Source organism: Brassica napus, chromosome A4 (genome assembly GCF_020379485.1).
Source record: "Brassica napus cultivar Da-Ae chromosome A4, Da-Ae, whole genome shotgun sequence".
Taxonomy (NCBI): domain Eukaryota; kingdom Viridiplantae; phylum Streptophyta; class Magnoliopsida; order Brassicales; family Brassicaceae; genus Brassica; species Brassica napus.
The window spans coordinates 3,874,962-3,894,924 of NC_063437.1; the positions used below are offsets into that span (position 1 = coordinate 3,874,962).

General features: G+C 34.4%; 2 protein-coding genes and 1 long non-coding RNA gene across 5 annotated transcripts; all 3 read left to right on the top strand.

The window, feature by feature from the left end:
- Positions 1-713: 713 nt before the first annotated feature.
- On the top strand, positions 714-2,273 carry LOC125608104 (20 kDa chaperonin, chloroplastic-like). 3 transcript variants are annotated; one of them, XM_048778000.1, is made up of 4 exons: positions 714-1,161; positions 1,358-1,524; positions 1,731-1,969; positions 2,062-2,273. In XM_048778000.1, exons 2-4 carry the CDS (start codon positions 1,360-1,362, stop codon positions 2,102-2,104), a joined length of 447 nt encoding a protein of 148 aa, XP_048633957.1. In that variant the 5' UTR covers positions 714-1,161; positions 1,358-1,359; the 3' UTR covers positions 2,105-2,273. The 3 variants fall into 3 exon arrangements, with proteins under 3 accessions (XP_048633957.1, XP_048633955.1, XP_048633956.1); XM_048777998.1 differs by having other exon boundaries at positions 773-1,161; positions 1,731-2,273; XM_048777999.1 differs by lacking the exon at positions 714-1,161 and having other exon boundaries at positions 1,176-1,524; positions 1,731-2,273.
- A 6,980-nt stretch (positions 2,274-9,253) lies between these two features.
- On the top strand, positions 9,254-11,460 carry LOC111214724. Its single transcript, XR_007339179.1, has 3 exons — positions 9,254-9,461; positions 9,561-9,672; positions 11,033-11,460. It is a non-coding gene; the product is annotated as an uncharacterized LOC111214724 (long non-coding RNA).
- A 282-nt stretch (positions 11,461-11,742) lies between these two features.
- Positions 11,743-13,539, top strand: LOC106355694. Its single transcript, XM_048778911.1, has 2 exons — positions 11,743-12,442; positions 13,454-13,539. Exons 1-2 carry the CDS (start codon positions 11,743-11,745, stop codon positions 13,537-13,539), a joined length of 786 nt encoding a protein of 261 aa, XP_048634868.1.
- The last annotated feature ends 6,424 nt before the right edge of the window (positions 13,540-19,963 follow it).

The following is a 19,963-nucleotide window of genomic DNA, read 5'->3' on the forward strand; positions in this document are numbered from 1 at the left end:
TTATTAACATTTTTTGCTTATTATATTAATTTTTATTTCCTTTTTCTTTTATTTTTTTTTACAAAATCTATATCAATAATAAAAGGAAATATCTATGAAATATATAGGGGAAATTACATGTTTACCACTTTCATGGTACCACTTTTCAATTTTACTACCACCAATGAGACATTTTCAAAAATACCTTCTTCATTAAGTGGCAAAAGACTCTTATGCCCTTGTTATTTATATATATATAATAAATCATTATTTAAATAAAAAACAAAAAACAAAAAATAATAATAAAAAAAAAAAAAAAAAAGTAATTTTTTTTATTTATGTTTTCGAATTATACTTTTTCAAATTCAAATTTTTTTATAAAAAAAAATTTTTAATTTTTTTATATTTTTTTTCAAATTTCTTTTTTAAAAACGAAAATTGTGTTTGAAACTATTTTTTTAAAAATTTTATATATTTTTTAAGTATTTATATATGTATTAGAATCATAAATTTCACATTTCAAAAATCCTACCCCACCCCTCAACTTTAAACCCGGACTCTAACTCGATATGCCCCATGCCTTGTTAAAAAATCCCCGTATGTCCCTTTAATATAATATAATTTCTTTTTTATTTTTTTTAAATGGATAATGAGGCTAATGAGTGGCTAAAGACGAATTGCTCCTTGGTAAACTAGAATATTTACACAGTCCAATCTAAAGATCCGACTACCCAAACCCAATCACCAAAACCGACCCATCTAAAGCTAAAACGACCGCGTTTCGTTCCAACTTAACCCATTGAAGCCCTCGGACAAGAACAACTGAGAGCGTATTTGTCACTTTCTATTCCCTCCAACCAATTTTTTTCCCGAGAAAGTTTTTCTATAACGCTTTCTCTTCTTCAATTTGTGAATAAACAAATTGGAACTTTCGATTCGTTTTTTCTTCTGTTCTTTCGCTGACCGACAAGATATCAGTCGGGACGTGGAGAGCCGCTGAATCCTAATTATCAGTCGTACCAGCAGAACCATCAGCAGCAACAACGGCAACAGTGGTCACGTTGCGCTGAAAACGATAATGAGTCAAGAAGACGACATCGACGTCACTCCGTTAAGTCACTGTCAAACTGACTGGCTTGGGGCCTGGGGGGGGGGGGGGGAATCCTTTCTCTTATCCTCAAGGTATGAATCTCTTCTCGTTACTGTCTACCCTCTCTCTTCACTATCGGTTCACAGCGAGAATTGAACATAAAAGGTCTTATCTTTGGGCGGAGAAACCAATGGGATCTCTCAATAGTGACTGGTTTTTGCAGAAAATTGGTCAAATTTGGGTCGAATCTAACAATTGTAAGTTATATGTGTGTTTGACTGATAGCAGAAATGGCGACGAAACAACTTATAGTATCACCAGTTACTGTGTCAGCCAAGAGCTTAGCCTCGCTCAGAGTTTCGAGTGCCAAGTTTGCAACTTTGAAACCAGGCACCCTTAAGCAGAGCCAGTTCCGTTCTTTGGTTGTCAAAGCTGCTTCTGTCGTTGCTCCTAAGGTACGTACTACTTTCTCATTTGATTGAACCTGTGAAAAAACTTATCTGAATGTCTGGATTTGCTGTTTCTATAGCTCTGGCCACATGAAAAAAAAACATAGCTTTAGGTTATTTTTATAAGCTTGGTTTGTTAAGATATTTGGATGTGTTCCTTCTCCTTTAGTTATGAATTATAAGTTTTTGATTGTTTCTTGTGTTATTTACAGTACACTTCAATTAAGCCATTGGGAGATAGAATTTTAGTGAAGATCAAGGAGGCAGAGGAGAAGACAATGGGAGGTATCTTACTTCCATCTACAGGTCAAAGATCAAGGAGGCAGAGGAGAAGACAATGGGAGGTATCTTACTTCCATCTACAGGTCAATCGAAACCTTAAGGAGGTGAAGTCGTTGTTGTGGGTGAAAGGGGAATTATTGGGAAAAACAAAGTTGATATCACTGTCCCTGTTAGTAAACCTCACAATCCCCTTCAAGCCGCTGCTCTTTCTTCGTTTGCTTCGGTTTCATGCTAATATTGGTCTTTCTTCTTGTGGTATAGACTGGAGCACAAATCATTTACTCCACAGGTACGCTGGAACTGAGGTGGAGTTCAACGATGTGAAACATCTCATTCTTAAGGAAGATGATATTGGCCTTTCTTAGTTGTTTATCTTTTATTTATGTATTTATGATGTTATTTAAATATTTTGGATGTTTCAAATTTGGTAGGATAATGCTTTTGAATGTTTAAAACTTGGTGTGTTGCATGGATTTACTAGGTCTGCTGTGCCCAAAAATGAGTTAGTCAGATAACTGGATATATTAGGTTTACTATGCCTAAAAACCACTATAAAATGAAATACCAAAAATGATTAACACATGTAAAACACTAAAATATATAATATTAAAATAAAGGAATTTTTTTAAAAGAAAAAAACAAATTTCACATGTAAAACGTGCAGCCGTCATAAATAGATTTAATATTATATTTAACACTTAGTAATTCATGGTAATCTTCAAGGGGATAGTAATACTACTTTACACATAGTAATATTTTTTTTTTTTTGACAGCAAACATTTACAGACTCATGTAGACTCTGTAAACCAATGTGGTAACTCTGCGTCCATGTGCACGACGAAAGACGGTTGTTGCCGAGCACTACGTGCCAAGCTATCTGCCCGTTTATTTTTCGTCCTAGGAACATGAACAATATCTGAGTTGATGAAGCTTCGTCGCAAAAGCTTGATATCTTCCAGGTAGCTTTCAAATGCTGGCCATTCCTCTGGTTCCGAAACCATCTTCACCAATTGAGAACAATCCGTCGCAAACGTAACCTGGAACTGCCTTAAATTTCTCATACATTCCATTGCCCAAATTAAAGCCTCTATCTCCGAATGAAGGGGTGAAAGGCATGCCCTGACATTCCTTGCTCCTAATAAACCATCAAAACCTGGTAACGTACTAAGCCATCCTTGTCCTGAGAATTGGTCCTTATCTTTCCAAGAACCGTCTGTGAAACACCATCTTCCTGTGGTTCCTATTTCCGGCCTGACCTGTAATTCATGTGCCAATCGATGATTGTTAATAACATGTGCCTCAGCCCACAGCGTTGATTCAACTTCGGCTAATCGAAGCGTTTCCCTTGGCTCAACATCAAGGTTACTAAACACTTTGTTGTTCCGGGCCTTCTAAATATACCATAATATCCAAGCAAACTGATGATCCTCCATTTGTGGGTTAACTCTCCAAAATAAATGGTCCATATTAGCAAAAAGAGAGCCCATTGGGAAAAGGTTTGGATTTGATGGAATCCTCGAAAGTGCCCACACTTGGCGTGCTGGAGGACATTCGAAAAATACATGGTTTATTGATTCCTCCGGGTCTCCACACCGGGCACAGCAAATGTCGCCTTGTATTCCTCTCGCTTTGAGATTTTTCTTTACCGCTATACAACCGGACACCAGCTGCCATAAAAAATGCTTTAACTTTGGGGGACATCGCACTTTCCAGCAGAATGCTTTGAGAATATCTACATTGGGACCAAAACACTCAGGTGGTTTCTCCTTATCCGGATAAATCCGTTCCACCTGATACCCTGATTGTACCGTGTATTTCCCATTCTTGGTGAAGTGCCATCCACTCCTGTCTTCCATCTGATTTCTACTCAATGGTATACTCTCAATTATTTTTACATCTTGTGGATCCACCAAATTCCTAATTGCCTGTAAATTCCATGTTCGGGATTCCGAATCAATGAGAGAATCCACTGTGAGGTCCGGGTAACTATTATGAAGGTTTTTATTAGCTGGTCTCGGGCGAGTGGATGGGAGCCAGGGATCATTCCATACTGAAATGGAAGATCCTGATCCAACCCTTTTAATTAGTCCTTTACAAACCAGAGATCTAGCAGAAATGATACTCCTCCAGCCATATGACGGGGAGTATGAGCGAATCGGTTCCAGGGGTGAAGCATTCCTGTAGTACCGTCCTTTGAAAACTCGAGAGAAAAGAGCATTTGGCTTCTTGATTAGCCGCCACAACTGCTTCCCAAGCATTGCCGTATTAAAATCAGTTAAATCCTTAAAACCCAGCCCACCATTATCCTTATGTACACACACTTTATCCCAAAATTTCCAATGCATGCCTCTTGTACTGCCTCCTGGGCTCCACCACAATTGGGCTACGGCACCCGTAAGCTTCTTAACTGTAGCTTTCGGTAACCAATACACCGACATCACATGGTTTGGTAGAGCCGTAATCACTGATTTAATGATCACCTCCTTTCCACCCTTAGTAAAAAATCGAAAAGTCCATCCACTAACCCTATTATTCAATCGATCTTGTACGAAGCCAAACACTTGTACCTTAGAACCACCTAGACTTTCCGGCAGGCCTAAATAAGATCCCATTCCACCTAGATTCTGAATTCCCAAAAAATCTCTCAACTCTTGACGACTAGCTTCATCAATCTTATGTCCAAATTGAATAGAGGATTTCTGGAAATTAATCTGTTGCCCTGAGACAGACTCATAGTCCTTTAGGATCCTGATGATAGTTTGACACTCTTCCTTGTTTGCCTTACAGAAAAACAAACTATCATCTGCAAATAATAGATGAGAAATTGCAGGGCAAGCTCTTGCCACTTTCATACCGGTTAATTGTTTCTCCCGCTCCGCCTTTTTAATATTTGAAATTAACGCCTCCGTGCACATAATAAATAAATAAGGGGATAAAGGGTCATTTTTACGTTTAGCTAGTTAAACCATGACAAAAGATAATTTTTTGTAGTAAAACCAATGATTTTACACTATGATTATTGGTAAAGAAAACATTTGCATCAAAAATTAGCCAGAAATACTTATTTTGTTATATTCTCCTTACTATAGTCTAACCATTCACATACTAACAATGAAAGTTAAGGAAGTTTTTTTTAGAAAATGATAAGTTTTCTTAAACTATTGAAAATAATCACCAAAAATAGTTTTAAATATACATATTTACTATATACGTAGTCTATTAACATAAATATATGGGTTCTATATACTAAACATACGTACTACTTGCAATATATATTGTAGTCCGAATAACACATAATAAAACCAATAATCTTAGTAGTCCGACTTACACATAATAAAACTAGTAATCCTAATAGTCTGAATTACACATAATCATCTTTGTCTATATCATTGTTGAACTCCACATGTGAAACACTTCTATACTGCTCATGATTAACTTGCAGTAGATAACCAAAAATGTCTTCATCATTCCAGATATATGATGGCGTATTCGAATACAATACCATTGGAAAGTAACTAAGCTTCGCTTCCATCTTAGATTCATCTACCTTTAACTTTCTGCAAATACGCTCAACCAAAGCAGAGTATGTGACCTCTTCCACTGATTTCTTCAATACAATCGTGTGAATTTCATCTTCTCCTTCACCATCTCTCGATATCCAATTTATTTCAGCCTTATCCTTCATATAATATCCCCTGTAATCAAAACAAATGATTGTGCAAGGCGGATTTTGCATTTTTCCTGAAATAAAATAGAATATCATTAGAATTATCATTATTAAGATGCTTAGAATTAATTCTCACCCGTACAATCTTCTCTTACTAATACTAATTTAATTCAGTACTATACATAGTAATACTAGAAATACTAGTAAGAATATAAATACAACAATCCTAGTATTTCCAGTAAAACTATTTTGCCTTAATAAAAGTAGTTATACTAGTAATACCCAGAACTTATCTTTGTACTAATTAATCCGCTTTTAGGACGATATTGTTAGGATTTTACATTACCCATGATGTATAATTCATCTTAAATGACATTATACACAGAAAATCATCAAAACACACATAAAATATATCCAAAATCTATAAACACAGTTTTCAAAATCTTTTTTAATCTCTCATAATTTTGATTGGATCTTCTTTTTTTTTACACTAGCCGAGATATACACTTGTTTTAATAACATTTCAGCAAAAAAATCATCAAAAACGGACATAAAAATACTCTAAAGCTCTAAACACAGTTTTTTAAATCGTTTTAAATCTCTCAAATTTTCATCAAATCGTATATTTTAAACACTATCCATGATATACACGACATTTTAATGTTATTTTACAAAAAAAAATCATCTCAAACGAACAAAAATTACATGTTTTAGGAGCTTCAAAATCGCCAATGGAGGTTGAAGAGAAAGAGAGAGTACGAAGAAGAAGAAGGTCATGTGGGCCAACTGAGCTCTTATTGGTTGAGTTATTACTGTGGGCCATGTAGGTAGTTGAAAATGGTTGGTTTATTTAATTGAAGAAATAAATGGAGAAAGGCTATTTTGGGAAGTGCAAGGATAAAAGGATAGGGAGAATAGAGAGGGGGCAGTAAGAATTCATTTAGGGGGGTATGGGGTATATGGAGTTAATCCCCTTTAAACCCTAAGTCTAGATTAGTTAACCCTAAGGGTATAATTGTATTTTACCCTTCATTAAAAGTGAGGGTATATGGAGTTAATCTTTAAAAGTGTAAACATGAAAAGTGGTACTATGAATATGGTATTTGTGGCAATTTCCCAAATATATAACAGATTATATAACGAATTTTAATTTTATTTATCTTCACATTTAATAAAACAACATAAATAAGAAGTAAATATATATAATAAATTAAAAATATAAATTTATACATAAAACCTTGTTTCAAAAAATAATAATATATGTGTTTATTTTTAAAGTAAAATAATATATTTCATATTTAAAACTTATAACTATATAAATGCAACAAAAATAATCAATTCTTAACCTAATTAGAATAAAAATAATTTTTTTTTCATTTTAGGAAAAAATATACAACTTAATATATCTAAAATGAGTAAATGAATTGTTCATGATTCTTTTACTCAAAACCAGATGTTTTTTTAAGTCAGCAATATATTATTACTTAGAATACACCTCTATTTATTTTTACGCATTTAAATTGGAAATTACTCAAAACTAATAAAAGGTGACGATAGTATATTAACATATTAGTATGATTTAGTTTGGTTATAAATATTTATAGACATGCATAAATTTCAAAAGATTACCGATTATGTTTATGTAACTACGAACTAACAATATTTTCTATTTGTTTCCCAGTGTTATTTATAAAAATTGTTAATATATTTTTATATTTCTCATTTTGTTTTGCAAATCAACATATACCTAAGTATATTAAAATTTTGGAAATATACTTACACATATAAAATGAAAACCGAAACTAATACAACAATGTGGCTTACTTATAAATAAATATATTTATTTTAATTTGAAATATATATATATATATATATATAATATACTCTTTGACAAACCCAAGTTCTTATACCTAAAATCAAAGGTCTAACTAAAACAACTATATATTATTATTTATTGTATATGTTATTAATTTATATTCAAAGTTAATCATACTTAGACATATATATTTTTTTATATTAGTATTCAAATATATTCGAAATATTAATTGTTTAATTTATATTCAAATAATTTTTAATTTGATTTACTAATATCATTACTATATTTATTTAGACATATCTATTTCCTACATCAAAAATAAATGTTTGAATACTAATTTGATTACTAATCTATTTGAATATAAATAGATTATGATTAATATATTCATAAAATGTAAATCTATATTTTGTTTTCATATTAGCATGTGATTTGTATTTGAATATAAATCTTAATCTATTTTGAATATAAATAGATTAAGATTAATATATTCATAAAATGTAAATCTATATTTTGTTTTCATATTAGCATGTGATTTGTATTTGCGGACTCTTGAATTCGTGACATAAATTTTGTTGTATTCTTACACATTTTTATTTTTTATTTCACCATATGCTTTTATTTTTTCATCTTTTTGTTTTACCGTTTCAAAAAGATCCACTTTTTCAACAAAAAAAAAACTAATTGTATGAAATGAAGTGGTGACATACTTTCGTATTGAATTGTACACATATATGTAGGTTAGCGATATTATTGTTGTCTGCAATGTTATTATTTATTTTTTTAAGATTTCTTGATATATTATTCCATGCACGTATTTTTGACTTAATATAATACTATATTTAATTAAACTGTGAATAATTTATTTATTCTTGGGGGAATTCTATTTATTTATGCTTTTTTTAGTAAGCATATGGTAGTAAAATATATTTTATGGATATATTGGACCTTTGAAACATAGTATATAGGGGTTAGGGACTCATAATATGAAACCACAATTTTTGAAAAATGTTTGAGCGGATTGAGAATTGTTTTCATCAGAGTATCAAATGGAAAACGTTAGAAAAGAGGGAGTCGAGTATTGTGAAAATATGATACGAAGTACACTCGATTATGATATCCTTGTCGAAGCTTAGGCCATCAGCATTGAGAGTTCATGAGGGGTTCATGGGCCCGGGTTCATAGGCCCGGAAGGCAAAAATAAATCAAAAATTGGGTTTATTTCCGCGACCCGCCTCTTATTACTGACCTCGTATGAGCCCGGTTCATGCCAGGTGTCACCCACCCATTGGAAACGCGATCGCGAGTTCACGAGGAGGAAAGCGGAGAGAAAGCATTTCTCTCATTTCTCAAAAAAAGCTAGGGTTTCTCTCCGAAAGGCGATTTTGGTGCGACGGTGACCGTTCTTCACTTTCCTCTATCTACTCGACGACGGAGTGTCTCCTCTACGAGCCCAGGTGAGTATGGAGTTGATTCACGGTTTAATCAAGCGTTTATCGTGTCGAAACCGATGTGGGGGACTCGAAATAGATTTTGTGGTTTCGAGTTTGGGTTCGAAATCGGAAAAGGGGTTTTCGCTATATGGTTTTAAAACCTCATGCGGGGTTCGATTTATCGAAATTTAGGGTTTGTTTATCTGGGATTTGAAATCGATTTGGGGGTTTCGAGTTATGGTTTTAAATCTGCATGTGGGTTCGATTTATGGGTCGTTTCATCTTAGTTTTTCGTGATTATTTCGTAATCTGTTTTATCTTTGTTGTTTAGATGGATCCCGTGGAAGATAGAAGAAATACAAAGCGGCAGGAGGAGTTCTACAACAGTATGGGACACGTGGCCGATTCAGAATATGGGATTCCCAGGAGGTGTCCCTGTGGTGGGAGAATCCGAGACGAGGTTCGCGTGAAGGAGAAGTACGACACTCTGCCTGGGAAACGCTTCTTCACGTGCATCAACTACGAGGTAAGAGATACAAGTTTGTGGGTTTGAAGATGTATAGATTATGTTTTAGTGACGCGAGTCTAATGTGTTTATGTTGTCAACAAGGCTGATGGGTTTCATTACCGTCAGCCTTGGGTTATAGGTGTGCAGGAGGAGGTCGAAAGTCTGCGTAGGCGGGTGGAGAAGGCTGAGCAGGTGATCAAGTTGGTGCCCAATCTCAATAAACATATCGACACAGTTGAGGTTAGTGAACTTTTTAAGAGTATCGAATAGGTACTGTAAAGAATTGTAAAGTTTGGTTATTTTAAGTCCGTAACACGGTTTGTTTGTTTCCATCTGCAGGCAGAGGTTAACCGCCTCAGTTTGGCGGTTGATAACCTCACTGCTGAGATTTATTCTCTCACTGTGCAGGTCGCAAATCTGGAGAAGGTCTGCTTCGAATAAAAACCTTAAGGTAAACACTCAAGCTTAACTAAGCTTAACTGAACTGAAGTATTTAGCTTGCTCTGATGAATGCTGAACTAGAGGTGAACTGAACTAGCTAGAGTAGGTAACTGAACTAGAAATGAATTGAACTAGGTAGACTAGGAACTGAAAAACATTAATTATCAGTTGGTTGGTTGCTCTGATGAATGCTGTTTTGAATGCTCTCTGTCCACTTCTTGTACTAGTTTTTTAAAACAGATTTGATGTGTAATGAATGCCGTTAGAGAACAACTTGTTGTGTAATTAACTTTAATGAATTTTGGTGGTTAGACTTACTTTAATTGCTCTCTCTTATCAAAGCACAATGGTAGTTTAAAAACATAGTTAGAAGTAAAAAATCTGAAAACCAAAACCACGTTTAAAACATCACCCCAAACCAAAATGGAACCGTTTTCTCTAGATTCTCCCGGGTTTATGAACCTTTTATCTTCCCAGACCAGTCAACCCATAGACGTAGGGTCCATAGGCGTAGGGTCTTCTACTGTTCCAAAACCGGTGGAGAGGAAAAAGTGGACAACACAAGAAGACATTGTTCTGATCAGTGCTTGGTTGAACACCAGCAAGGATCCGATAGTTAGTAACCAGCAGAAGTTAGGGTCGTTTTGGAATAGAATAGCAGAGTACTTCAATTCAAGCCCTCAGCTGAGTGGCTACGCTCCTAGAGAGTGGAGTCAGTGTAAGCAGAGGTGGGGTAGAGTTAATGAGCAGGTCTGTAAGTTTGTGGGTAGTTATGAGGCGGCATTGAAGGAACAAGCTAGTGGTCAAAATGAGAACGATGTCATGAAGTCTGCCCATGACATCTTCTTTAACGACTACCAGCTCAAGTTCACTCTCGAGCATGCGTGGAGGGAACTGAGGTTTGATCAAAAATGGAGATCAAACTCTGTTTCCAGAGATGGTCCAAAAGAGAAAAGGAAGGAAGCTGCGGTTACAGAGCCTGAGTTGGAAGAGGTTAGGCCTCCTGGTATTAAGGCTTCCAAAGCTGCGAAACGAAAGAAGCACGGGAATGAAGCAGCTCTTGATCAGATAGAGAGCATACTAGCAAAGAAAACTATCATATCAAACCGGAAAATCCTTGATCGTCTCTTAGGAAAAAATGCAGATACACTTTCTGATCAAGAAAGGACACTCAAGAATAAACTGATATCCGAAATGCTTTGAGTTGGTCAGTGGGTAATTTTTTGTCTGTTTTGTGTTGTCTATTTCTTTTTGTTTTTTGAGTGTTGTCTAGACTAGAGTGTGATTTGTGATTTGTGATATGTGATTTCTTGAGTGTTGTCTAGACTTTTTGTTTAACTTTATTGATTCGACTCTGTTTTGTGTTGCAGGTCACGGGTTGCAGGAGGTGGATGGTTGTACTTGTGTTCCAGTCACGGGTTCACGCTTTCTCTGTTTCTTTTATGTACCTGTCTTTTAGCTTTATGTACCTCTCTTTTAGCTCTATGTATGTCGGTTTCAATCACGGGAAAGTGTAGAATGTTGGATTTTTCTACACTTCTATCTTATGTAATCACGGGTGTATGTACCCCTGATAACTTCATTCACGGGTGTAAACATTGTCTCCCTATATATATTATGTTTGTCACTTCTCTTTGGCGATCATTTATAAAATCTCCAATGCAACTTCTCTTTCTTTCTCACTTGTCTTTGTGAAACACACTGCTTTCCTCATCCTCCTCTACACCAAGTCTCCAAAGTATTTGTGTATCGACCCACTGCTTTCTTCATCCTCCTTTACACCAAGTCTCTCTCCTTGTATTTAGGTAATCACATATCTTGAACCGTAGCTTTTTAAACGAACCGTTGTTTTTAAAAAAAAAATGAACCGTTGCTTTTTAAACGAACCGTTGCTTTTCTTACAAGTATCATGTATATTCTAATGTACCGTTGCTTTTTTTTAATATGAAACACCGATTTTGTTTGAAACATATATGAACCGTTGTTTTTTTATATGTATATAAAATACAATTTAAAGAAATATGTAATTATTTTGTTTACTTAATATGATAATAATTTTTTTTTTTAATATGTACAAAGGATGTCTTCCTCATCAAGTGATGAAGTAGATGAAGCTTTAGATGAAATTGTCGACGAAGTAGTCGATAATTACATCGACTCAATGGTTAATGCTCAAATCAACAAGCCGAAGCGACGAAGTTATATCGAAAGAGAGCGGGAACTAGGACACAAACAACTATGGAACGATTATTTCGCGGAAAACCCAACATACCAGCCGGAAATGTTTAGGCGCCGTTTTCGAATGAACAAAACTTTGTTCCTTCGCATAGTCCAAAGCCTAACTAATGAACTGCCATACTTTCAGCAAAGAAGAAATGCTCATGGAAGGTTGGGGCTATCTGCACTTCAAAAGTGCACGGCCGCAATACGTATGCTGGCATACGGACAATCGGGAGATATGTATGACGAATATCTCCGACTAGGTGAAAGTACTTCACGTTTATGTTTGGATAATTTCACTAATGGGATTATACAATTGTTTGGAGCTGAGTATTTAAGAAGACCTACACCGGCGGATCTTCAACGATTACTCGATGTTGGAGAGGCACGGGGGTTTCCAGGGATGGTAGGCAGCATCGATTGTATGCATTGGGAGTGGAAAAACTGCCCAACGGCTTGGAGAGGGCAGTTTACACGTGGTTCAGGAAAGCCGACAATTGTCTTAGAAGCTGTGGCATCACAGGATCTTTGGATATGGCACGCATTTTTCGGTTTACCAGGTACTCTCAACGATATCAATGTTCTTGATCGGTCTCCAGTTTTTGATGACATTTTACAAGGTCGAGCACCTAAAGTTAATTTCAAGGTCAACAACCACACCTATCATATGGCATACTACCTTACTGACGGAATTTATCCGCATTGGGCTACATTTATCCAATCCATCCCACTTCCTCAAGGTCCTAAAGCAGTGCGGTTTGCTGAACGCCAAGAAGCCACTAGAAAAGATGTCGAACGTGCTTTTGGAGTATTGCAATCGAGATTTGCAATAGTTAAAAACCCAGCTTTACAATGGGACAAGGAAAAAATAGGAAGGATTATGAGATGTTGTGTTATATTGCACAATATGATAGTCGAGAACGAAAGAGACGGATACAATCAAATTGATACATCAGAGTTCGAGTCGGGAGAGTCAAGCAGAAGTTCCCAGGTGCGAAGAAGAGAAAGTTTGAATGGCCATAATTTCCTTGGCATTCGCACTGAAGTTCGAAATTCCGATAAACATAATCGTTTGAAAGCTGATCTCATCGAAAATATCTGGCAAATGTTTGGTAATGTAGATGATTGATCGTTGTATGTTCATGAATTCTCAATGTATTGAATAAATTTCTTTTTTAATATATTGGTTAATGTAATCAATTCTTAATGTATTCAATATTTTAAAACTTATTATATTTTATTCATTTATTTTCAATATAGTAAAAAAATTGAAAATAAAAAAAATAATATTATTTTATTTCTATGAACCCCTTCTGCAGGTTCACCAATGCAGGAACACAATCGATAGAGGTTCACAACTATTTAAAGTCCCACCCAAAAAATAATAAAAAAACCTTATGAACCCCAAGAGGGGTTCACCAATGCGGATGCCCTTAGAATTCTTCAACAACATTGGCTGCTTTCCTTGCGATGAAAGTGATAAAGTCAGTTTTGAAATAAGAGCCTTTGCATCTTTGCGTCTCTGAGGCCCTTGAAGATCTCCTTGTAAACAATATTGGTTACTACATCAGGACCGTCTGAATCAGAGGTATTGTCTAATATCTTAAGCCCCTCCGGTGTTGTTACTGGCGGTAGCACTACGTACAACTGGCCGTGAGTGAAGACGGTCCTAGGAAGATATAAAGCAACTTGATTCAGACTTTGTTCTTGACTTTTATCGCATAGCAAAGATGCAGCGGATATTGGCTTCGGCATAATGTGAAAGGATGCATGGTGTCAAGAGGGGAAAGCTGTATCCGAGGGATCAATATTTGTTCACATGCATCTTTCCCAGTCATGATCTCAGCCTCGACTATCATGTTACCTAGTCGAGTAACTATCATCCTTGTCCCATTACATAATTCATAAGTCTGGTTGAGATTGAGCAGCATCATGGCTGGAGACCGTACCTTCAATCAGAGTCTGTGGTTGGGTAGCCCATGGAACTCAAGTGAATTTAGATACTCTTGAGGGTAGTGGCTTGTCCAGTCATCATCTGGTGTAGCTTCTAGCTCAATGGAATCGGAGCTCAAATATTTTTTAGCCTGAGATGGAACCTGAGACAACATGGAGGATTTTAGCTAATGGACAGTACTATCTGTAGGCGTCAACACTGCTCCCTCCACTAACTACTTCTTGTTTCGACAATTATGAACAAAGTTAGGATATGCTGCATCTGCTAGCGCTTCATGTGATTTGTCTGATTTAGATATCATGAATTATTTGTTCACAACAATCTGATATCCCTCCTCATGTTTATCTCTATGTGAAGATACAGTATCAGAGTCCCCGTCACCAACTTTCAGTATCCATTTAGCAAAGTTTTTGTCCTCTTCCTTTAATCATATGTTTATGGAAAGGGTGTATACTTCAGCATTTTTCCAAAGGTACGATTTGCTGACTGATGCAAGGACTGTGCCTTGTCGTTTTCCATGTGGCACTACAGGTAATATTTGCCTGAAATCGCCTCCTAAAAGTATAGTCTTGCCACCAAAAGGTCTGTCAGCAGCTTCTGGATTTGCAGGTGACAACAAATCTCTGAGAGATATCGGTCTAGCGTTTCAAATGCTTGACGGTGTACCATTGGAGCTTCACCCATATTATTAAATCTGACATTTCTTTTACCGAAGCCAACACAGAACCCTATGGATATCACACACTGTCAGATCGGTCAGTGTAAGTGACAGCCTAAAGCGTGATTGCGCTGTTCTATCCTCAAGAGTATCTAAATTCACTTGAGATCCCTGGGCTTACCAAACCACAGACTCTGCTTGAAGATAGGGTCTCCAGTCATGATGATGCGCAATCTCAACCAGACTTATGGATTATTTAGTGGGACAAGGTTCAATATATCTATAAAATATATTTTACTACGATATGCTTAATAAAAAATACTTGCATGGAATAATATATCAAGAAATCTTTTAAAAAATTTATAATAACATTGAAGACAACAATAATATTGGTAACGTACATATATGTGGACAATTCAATATGAAAGTATGTCACCACTTCATTTCATACTCTTACAAGCTGAACATTTTTAAATCAGTAAAACAAATTTATGCTATTGTCTTTTCATGTATCATCAAATGGGATTATAAGAAATTAACAAGAAATTGAGTTAGAACCAAAACTAAATGTAACACATAATCAAATAATTCAAAAAAAAAATTCAATAATTAAAATATATACTCTCTTTGTCTTTACAAATTTAAGTTTAATTATTTTCACACCTATTAAAAAAACATGCTAAATATTGAATATTGATTAATTTGAAATAAACTATATCCAAAACTTTTTACCAATAGAGATTCGGTAAACATAATGTTTTTAAAAAGTTACATTTACCAATAAACAAAGTATCAAAAATGTAAAATATATTTTTGAAAATTTATTTTTAAAAAAAGGTGAATCTTTTTGAAATGAAAATAATATATCTAAAACATTAAAAAAACAACAAAATAAAAATGTGTAAAAATGCAACAAAGTTTATGACACAAATTAGAAAGTCCCCAAATACAAATCAAATAAAAATATGAAAACAATATATAGATTTACATTATATGAATAAGAGACACAATATAACATTATTTGACAAAAATAATAAAAGTAAAATAAAATAAACCTATAAAAAGACTTATACCGTTAAATAAAAATAATCTAATAAAAATATATATCTCAACGATCCTATTATTATATTTCAATTAAATTTGTGGAATATCAAACAATTTTAACCAAAAGGATGATTAGAACGAATAAATGATACAACAGTTTACACATAATATATAATCATGTTTTTTTAAAATATAAATAATATTAAATAAAAATTGTAGTTAGATTGTAATATATTGTTTCGGTTTATAGTCTACCAAATGATATAGTAAATAGCAATATTTTTTAGAAATTTTTAGTGTATAATTATGTCGTTATAATCATATCACATATGTCATAACATCATCTCATATAAGCTTAGTGAGGCTCAAACCAGTATGACCAAACCAATATAAATCAACAGAACCGAGTTGGATAGATTGACTTGGATTTGCCTGTACCGAAAATACCTAGAAGATTTTTTTTTAACCCATAAAACTGAATAAACTGGATGAACCAATAAATTTATAATATATTAGTGAACTTATTTATAAAATTCATTATACAATATAATAAAACAAAATTGAATTTACTGGTTTACATAAGAATATTTATTTGGTGAACATTTAACATAAGTATACTTATTTGCTTTACGTTGGGCGGGGGTCTTTTGTTTTTCCTTATCTTACGATAAATATTCCTCGTAACATTTATTCATACAATAACGGAACAGTATTATTATCTATCTTTTAGTATTATTTAGCTATTTAAATAAACCAGACACCTTGAATTTTGAAAATTTTAGTATTTTGTTCTAATAATTCTAAATTGTATTAGGTTTAGGAGGTCTTTGGTTCACATTCTCAACAAATTTAATAAAACAAAGATTCCGTTTGGAAGATAAAAGATTTTCCTTCAAGTTATTGATACAATAATGCAACAATTTTTGTTATTTAAATCTAATTTAAAATTAAATATTCTGGACACAAAGAAAATTTCACATATGAAAGTAGCAGATTATATTTATGTTTTACGAATCAAGTTTGTAAACAACCATATATCCTTCGCCTTACATCCCAAGCAAATCCATAAACATATTAAAAAAAAGATTCTCATTTAACTCAAAACCCAAACGTATGCAACCATGCTCAAGAGACACTTAAATTGCTCATTAACACCTTTAATGACACTAACACACCCAAACGCTCGAAGGGCATGAGAAATCCATTAATATCTCGAAGAAAGCCATCACTATATAAATGGTCTCTCATTCACTAATATCATCATAAAACCACAACACAAAGCATTCAAGCATGTCTAAACATATGATCATCTCTGGCCGTAAAACTGAAAAGCCGGTGCGACGCACCCATTATATGGTGCAGCTAAGAAATGCAGGAGAATACTTCCTAGCTGACGTCCGCGGGTGTCTTTATGCTTATCCCGGCGAGGTGACAGAAAAAGAGTACAGAAGCATCTGCAAACACGCACACCTGAGAGAGCTCTCCACAAATCTGCTATGTACTCTCCATAGTTACAAGGGTGAGATGGAGATTTGACTTAAGTATGGGAATAGAGAGGCACATTATATTGAAGGAATAAAGCATTTCTTCGCCTTACATAATCCTCGCAAAGGACTGAGGCCTCTCAAGATTTACGCAATAAATCACTATGAAAAAGGTAATTATCTGTTCGCATTTCTTAAATTGCTCGCAGGTGACCATGATGAAAGGATTAAGCTTCCAAACCTCCAAGAGAAAGGTATAGAAGCTTCATCCCTTGGAGGTCTAGAAGCTTCATCCCTTCATAATGGTCACCTGCAAGCAATTTTAGAATTGCGAACAGGTAAATTATCTTTTCCATAGTGATTTGTTGCCGGAAATCTTGAGATACCTCAATCCTTTGAGAGGATTGTGTAAGGTAAAGTAATGCTTTATTCTCTCGATATAATGTGCCTCTCTATTCCCATAAGGCAAATCTCCATCTCAGCCTTGTAACTACGGAGAGTAGGTAGGGATATTTGGAGAGCTCCTTCAGGTGTGTGTGTTTGCAGATGCTTCTGCACTTTTTTGATGTCATCTCGACTGGATGAGCATCAAGACACCTACGGACGTCAGCTCACTATGAGCTGAGCTGAGTTGAGCGAACTAGCTTATTTTGACACCCCTACGGATTAGATTAATTGATACAAAACTTTTTAAAAAAAAAACCCTATTTTTTTTTTGCAAATATTTCTACTTAATTTATCATATTAATTTATAAAATGTAGTTTTTTAGAAGAAAAAAAATATCCAAGTGGAAGATATTTCAAACAGGCAGACTTTACTTTTCGGTAATAAATATCAAACAGGTTGACTCGTCTCCTTATCTCCACTCTCAAATCTTTGGCATAACCTTACTTGTTACTACACCTTATCCTTTTCAAAGCACCTCATATCAAGAGAGCTTTTAACCATGTCTGGCTCCGCTTCTTCCCTTTCTCTATCTTCATTCAATCCTAAATCTCTTCCTCCTCCATCTTTCCAGGTCCGCCTCCGTCTTACCTCCTTCCCTCTCCTTCAAACTCCACTCCCACCATCTCCTCTCCTCAAATTTCAAGGTGGAGGAAGACATGTTCGCCGACGATGATTCTGCTGGAACTATTTTTTTGAACATTATGAATAATGTATTCATATGTCAAAAAAGAATTTTATTTGAATGAGAAATGGAGGTCTAATGTGTGTGATTTGAGAAATTTGTATAAAGTAGCAAATACACACATTGAATATTTAGACTTGTATTTGGGTTTTTGATTTGTTAGTTGAACTTCATGTTCATTAACTTAATATTATAAATCAAATATATGTTGATCTTTTATATTGATAAAATATAAAAAATAAATCTATTTTAAAGTATATTATTTAGTTTGAATTGGTCAAACAATAATAATTTTACTATTTAATTTCTTGGTCAAAATGTGGAATAAATTCACATAATAATTGACACAATTAAAGACTCCATTAGTGCACCATGGAAGGTTTCATTTTTGTGTTGAAAAATGAAACTTGTGCTTCTCATTATGTTTTCATAAAAGGGCTTGGTAAATAGACACTCAACAATAACAAATCACTTTCTCCTACTCAGAATTGTTATGCTAGTATTTTTTTTTTTAGTCTGAGAGTACATCACAAAATTAGGTTTGATAGATTCTGTTTTTCGGTGATGGTAAACAGAAAAAATGTTGCTGTTGTATCCTGAGAATCTAAGCGCTATGAAACTGTCACACTATGGAGTGTTTAAAGATTTAAAGAAGATTAATCATCTCGACTCTGCAATTCTTCTTTATTCGCTTGTTTTGGTATTGTAAATTTTGACATATTTTCTTATTATTTTTACAAATATCAGTTGTTCCTATTGTAGTAAAATAAGGTTCTTACACTTTTAAATATTTAAATATTTTTTTTTCTTTTGCACTAACAATACTGATATTTGTTAAAAGTTTTGTTTATAAGAATAGGTTAATCGACGGTCTCGAAACAAAATCTGGATTTGTGCTTTCTCCACGCAGTTTTGATATTGTGTAAAGCTTGTGTTCTTGCGCTAACATTCCTTTTTGCAGGATCGCTTGAATTATTTTAAATATTTCTCATGCACTTAAGTGTTTCGGCTGTGATTTGCATGATTCATTGATTATTAGCATTGTTTGCCTCTGGTTAATATTGGTGCAACTTGATCGCTTTTAGTCATGTCGTGCAATAAGACTTGACTGTTCGTTAGTTTATATTATTGGTTAAAAACTTTTTTATTTGGTTGTCATTTTTTGATTCACTGTTTATAAAAATAAAATTGACTCTTTTGATTTCATTTCAAGCAATCAAACGTTTAAGACTTTAGAGATTTTGTTTTGGTATCTTGACTTTTGTTATTAAATAGTTAAAAACGTTTTTTTTTTCAGTGGTAAAAAATGTGTAAATGTTTGACTTGGTTAAAGACAATTTGTTTGTTTTAATTTTCAAGAATAAGAATGACTAACGTTTTGATTTCTTGTTTCAGATTTTTTGGAACAACTTAATTTGATTATTAAGTGCTTAATCATGAGAAAGAACAATGATTCAAGTTTCAAATATGTTGAAACCATAGTCATAAATAACATTTTGATTCTTAAGGGATCATGTTGTATGAATGGAAATGGATTTGTGAATCAACGCCACAAATTAAGTTTGGGAGAGGTATCTAATTATATAAAAAATTGTTCGAATCCCTCCCGCAGTGTCCACGATGAAAGTCTTTTGTTATAGACGCGACGCGTGTCTCGCTTCTCCACAAACCGAGCTTTCTTTTCTCCTTTTCTCTCTATTGTTTTGGGCTTCGGTTAACAGGCCCGTAAACAAGAGTGAAGAGGAACCCTAGATCGCGTTTTCATGGTCGCCTCCGTCCTGTCTTTACGTTTCCGGTAACGGTTCAGCCGA